The sequence below is a fragment of the Oncorhynchus nerka genome, linkage group LG20 (assembly GCF_034236695.1).
Source record: "Oncorhynchus nerka isolate Pitt River linkage group LG20, Oner_Uvic_2.0, whole genome shotgun sequence".
NCBI lineage: Eukaryota > Metazoa > Chordata > Actinopteri > Salmoniformes > Salmonidae > Oncorhynchus > Oncorhynchus nerka.
In genome coordinates, this window is record NC_088415.1 from 41,061,937 (window position 1) to 41,067,509 (window position 5,573).

Consider the following 5,573-nt stretch of genomic DNA (forward strand, 5'->3'; position numbering starts at 1 on the left):
ATACCCCATCAATTTGACCTAAATAATGATTTTGCGGACCACAGTAATCGTACGTTTGTGGACACAGCATGTAGGTTAACTACAAGTTTCAGGATATTATAACTGGAATGTAAGCCTATGACTGATTTAAAGGACAATTCTGTGTTCGAGTCACTGTTTAGCGTTTCAGCTACATTGACAACCTGGCTTTTGTACTGCAAGGTTTGTTTATTAGCTACTATTTAGATGAGTGAGCTATATTCAACTTACTGGTCTTCAGAATGTTTCTTCTAGAAGAAAAAGGGAAATAAAGTAAAGGTATATCGTAGACATATTTCGTGTATTCAACGCAATAATGCTCAAATGTGACTCAATTGTTGTACCATTACATCATAATACAGTATTTAAAATCACAGCATAATGATGATGGTAAGACCAATTATATATATATTTTTTAAAGATTTTGTTTATTAGAAACCTTACTCATACATAGATACATTCATGTCATTATTACTTTTATACAATAAAATGTTTTAAGCAGCCCTCACAAGCACAAATAAGGGAATGCGATATTGTACAAGAGAACAATAACATAAAACACTATTACACCAAGGAGAGGGTATCCTGAAATAGCATGTAAATAGTACCATATCATATCACTTCATATAACCACGTCATTTCATATCCCCGTTACAAACGCAAATAATGGAATGCGAGATTGAATTCTACAGGACGAAATAACGGGAACGTTAACAGAAGACAGTATTACATTGAGATAAGGTATCCTCAAATAGGATGTAAATAGCAACATATCACATCATTTCCATACTTTTACAATTTGATACACGTTATGAGGTAAGAGACATAGAACATAGCGAATAGCAAGCACAGTACAAATAATAGTCAGCAACTCCGACCAATACTATAATAATAATAATAGAGTAATAATAAGCATAAATACTTTCATCATAAAGGTTTCATACTTACTTGCCTTAAAATGCAACGACATTTCTTTAAATCTTTCAGCCGTTTCTACTTTGAAAGTTCCTAGGGCCAGATAAATCGTTTATCTATTAACCATTTGTTATATTTCACATAATCACTAACATGCTGCAAGTATCTCTCAGTGCCATTTATAGGTTTTAATCCATATACATTCAATATAATACAGTGTGCTGTCCAGATGTTAAAGGAGAACACACTGCGTTTAGATGGTGTAGCTCATGTATGTTTATAATAAGATCATTCTTTCCACAATGCTTATTTTTCACTCAAGTTTATATCTACTTTCAATTATGCCTATATCAAATGTGCACTTTTCTATCAGTAAGCGTTATCAGGCACAAAACACTTATTGAGTGTATATGGGATTTCCATTTATTGGAAGAACACATGCACCTCAGTTTGATATTGCCATAAGGAAATCCATCAACTTGTGGAACACTAATTTAATAATAATTTTCAGCACAGCTATGAGGACTACCTTTCTTTGACAAGCAGCCTGCACAAAACCTCGCTTAAACAGCAACCTCATCTGTTCTGATCCAACACTATTCGCAAAAAAAGGTATCGTCTAGAAGGTAAAAGGGTTATTCGCCTGTCCCCATAGGAGAACCATTTGAAAAAACAATTTTGGTTCCAAGTACAACACTTTCAATTCCATCTGGGTTCCATTCCACAGATGGTTCTACATGGAGCCCAAAAGGGTTCGACGCGGAACAAAAAATGGTTCTACCTGGAATCCTACCCTAAACACTAACCATAAGCTTCCCTGCAGTCAAATGACCTAGTAGCCTCATGGGTGGAATGTTATTATTATTTTTAACAAGTTCATAATTAATTAGCATTATTCATTAAAAAAACGCCCAAAATCCGGTGTTTTTACGTTTATATTTCAGTCTTCTGTGATTTATATAAAGTGTAATATTAGGAAACCCAAAATGTAATACTCTATCTGACATGGTACACGTGTCGTCTTTTTTGTAAGCCCATAGGGCTCCCGAGTGGCGCAGCATATCAGCACTGCATATCAGTGCTTGAGGCGTTACTACAGACACCCTGGTTCGAATCCAGGCTGTATCACAGTTAAGAATATGTTCTTAGGATTTGTTCTTAACTGACTTGCCTAGTTAAATAAAGGTTACATTCGAAGAACAAAACATAACCATGTGTGTGGTGTATACTTTTGTTTCGAAGTAGATTTGTTTAAGACTACCACGAAACACTGTGTGTGGCGCTGATTTAGCCCACTGCAGTAAAAGGTTAACCCTTACCTCAATAATAACTCTTACCTAAACCCTAACTCTAACCTTAAACCCTACCTTAACCGTTATAAATTTCAACTTCAATGGGGTGACGTCAGAGTTGGGACGTCCCACGGATCCGTTGAGACTTTTCCAGTCCCCTATGCTATGGGGGACAGCCAAATAACCATTTTGGATCATTTTATTCTAAGAGCGAACACCAATGTTATGAGAGGCGGTTGGTTCAGAGGGGGAGATGACGAGAGAGGCGATTAAAAAAGTGAAACTATCTAGAAAAAGTTGTCAGCACTTGAACGAATTCATGGCAAATAATAGTTCAATGCGCTGCATTCATAAAGAGGCTGGCATGGATTTAGAGTTTTAGCTATCTCTAAGATCCTCTGATGTGCGTTTTGGAGTCTTGCTCCGTGCCCGTGACAGTGAACGTGCACAAACACGTGGCGGAGACTACGAAAAGTAGATAAGGGTATTGTGTTTCGTATCACTTAGAAGTGAACTTTGGAGATATTAAACAACTGGAAATGTCCTCCATCTTAACCAATCGACACTGTCAGTGACAATGAATGCGCCTAAAGATGATTCAGTTAGGTCTACAATGGAGAATTGGCTTGATTACGGGTTAATCTCTCACTCTGGCCTCATTTGCTTATTAGGCTACATTGCTTTTCATTTTGTTCATTTAGTTTTCAAATTCATATTCACTGGCCATATGACTAATAAGGAGTATTACGCGGTTATAATTAATTTATCAGAATCAATTATTCATTTTTAAGGGCTTGGGAATTTACCAGAGTCTAGGACACCAAGCACTAATTCCATCCTTTAGGGCCTATCCGGCGGGGGACGCAAGAATATCATCTCACAAGTGTATAAACGTCTGTATAAGTGGTTTACCACAACACTATACAGGAAGTACTATCTGGCACAACTCTGCAGAGATTCTAAGTTATGGCAGCAGATTCACTTGGTCGTTTTGTTTGGGGCCTACACCTCAAATACCTTCCTGATCTTTTTGTACCTCCTGTGTGATAGAGATGGAGTGAGAGTAGGCTAGGTGCTTGCATGCATTTATAGCACTTGCAGACAGGAGAAATACTGCCTATCAATCGATTCTCCGTATACTGCTGCATCTCTGCTAATTCTAAAAGAAGGACAAAGCTTGCTCCCTCATCATCAGTCTCTTCTTCTTCATACGCCGGTTCTGGAACCAGATTTTAACCTGTTGGTCGCTGAGGTTAAGGCGGTCAGAGAGCTCCCTCCGCCGCTGTCTGGTGATGAATTCATTCAGCATGAACTCGCCCTCCAATTCGGCCAGTTGGAGCTTGGAGTAGGGCTTGCGTTTCTTTCGGGTCCGGCTGTGCATCGGATACCACGGGGCACCTGGAGGAGGCATACAACAGATGGATAAATCACAACAGTTAGGTCTACAAATTAAGCTCACGGTCAAATCCAAGGGGAGGCTATATTCTCCTTAAAATGTGACTTCCTGTGCTGTGCACATACACACAACCTGTTGTGTTACACTTGACTTGTTTTGGTTTGCAGTCTATGTCTGAATCTCATTCAATGACACGGGGCATGTTTGTTCAGAAGCAGCAGCTGGAATTCTCTGTGTCCTTCTTGTCGTGTTTATACATAAAGTCAAAGGGACCACTAATTTACAGTAGTTTGTGTCACATGAAGTTTTACTGACGCAGTTAAAGCTACATTAACGTGATAATTAGGCCTAAATCTTTCCTTGCAAATACCCCTACTTATTTACCAGTTTCCAGGCATATTAAACGACTCCTTATTGTACACAGCGACAGATATTAATTCAGTTTACGAGTCATTAAAACGAAACTCCTCTCTATTCGATGCAGTCATCCACAGCGCATTACCTCTTTAAATCACTGCACTCATGTGTGTGCGTAATAGACATGTTCTAACAAGGTACATGATCCAAATAGACCGAACTGATACATTCACATCGATTAGGTTATTCAGATTTTTTGTCTCTGACTCTTGAGACAGGACAGTAAAGACCTAAGACCGTGGACTAAAATGGTCTGCAGTCTATATATAGCCTTCTGGTTGGTAACAGTTGGTACACAAACACTTGAAGAATGATGGAACATTGTATGGCAACCCCCTAACCCATAGCTAGCTGCGTTTGTCCAACATGCAAGTCAAGTCGCCTGCAGGCAAAAATCAAAACAATGTGATGAGCATCATGATTACGAATACCTAGTCTACAACAAATCCCTGGCTATGCTGAACTAGTACGAGTCATTTGATAATAAACAAGCATCTTTGCGATTTCTAATATCATATAACAGTGTCTGGATGAATGAAAATGGGACCCACCTGCAGTTATGTTGCCCGAGTGGACCGTGTGGTTTCCTGGTGACACCAGGGTCTGAGGGTCGCTGGAGGACGGTTTGCTGCCCTCGTTTAGAAGCGAGGAGTTGGAATCGGATTCCAGAGATAGGCAGGACTGCGGGTCTTGAGTGAGTTGCTCGGTCCCATAATCATACTTGGAAAAGGCACCACTGTTGTTGCTGCCCATGCCAGTGTGCATACCGTGATCAGATGTTATGGATGATGATGTGTCCCTCGCCCTATCCTCTCGTTTTAGGCTGCTCCCCCCACCACCGGAACAGCTCTCTCTGTTGCTTGCGCTGCCGTTGCTATAATAACATTTACCCTCCTCCGGTCGAGTAATTTCACACGACCGGTTGAAAGAAGGGTTAATAGATACGGGGCTGCTAAAGTAGGATTGAGAGTATCCATTGCACGGCTCCGATGGGTTCCACGGGAGGGAGCAAACATTGTCCCTTCTCGGGTAGGGGAGAGACGGTAGCCCCGCCAGTTGTCCCCCCGAGGCTCTGAAATTCGGAAAGTAAAAAGTGTCTCCAGTGTGGATGTTTACCAAAGGTCCCACAAACCCGGGATTAAGAAGATTATGCTCGCCCATTTCCGCGGGCCCGACCAACAGCTTCTAGTTTATTGCAATCTGACATTTAACGTAGTTAAACCTGGGGGTGCAAATGATTGGTCAACCCCAAATCACGTGGTCTGAGGCTAATTTATTCTACACCAGGGTACCACCCACTTGGTCCATCTCAGACAAAACAAAACATTAACTTCTGTATTATGGGGGTTTATATGCTTTTTTTAAAGTGCTATAAATATTTTATTAAATATGTAGAATCTATTTTTTATTCTCTGGAAGCCAGTAGAGTCCAAACCTACTTCTCTATACTGTACAAACATGTGAAACTGTCCCTAGTCTCGTTTAATATCTTTATTAGCTGGCAAAACTTTTCAAATATTATTTCTTATTAAAAC

At 40.0% G+C, this 5,573-nt stretch overlaps 1 protein-coding gene across 1 annotated transcript; it reads right to left on the minus strand.

Annotated features, from left to right (window-relative positions):
- Positions 1–434: 434 nt before the first annotated feature.
- Positions 435–5,317, minus strand: LOC115101697 (homeobox protein Hox-C12a-like). Its single transcript, XM_029621165.2, has 2 exons — positions 4,590–5,317; positions 435–3,623 (listed from the first exon to the last, which is right to left on the minus strand). The coding sequence occupies exons 1-2, from the start codon at positions 5,197–5,199 to the stop codon at positions 3,385–3,387; spliced, it is 849 nt and encodes a 282-aa protein (XP_029477025.1). The 5' UTR covers positions 5,200–5,317; the 3' UTR covers positions 435–3,384.
- Positions 5,318–5,573: the final 256 nt, after the last annotated feature.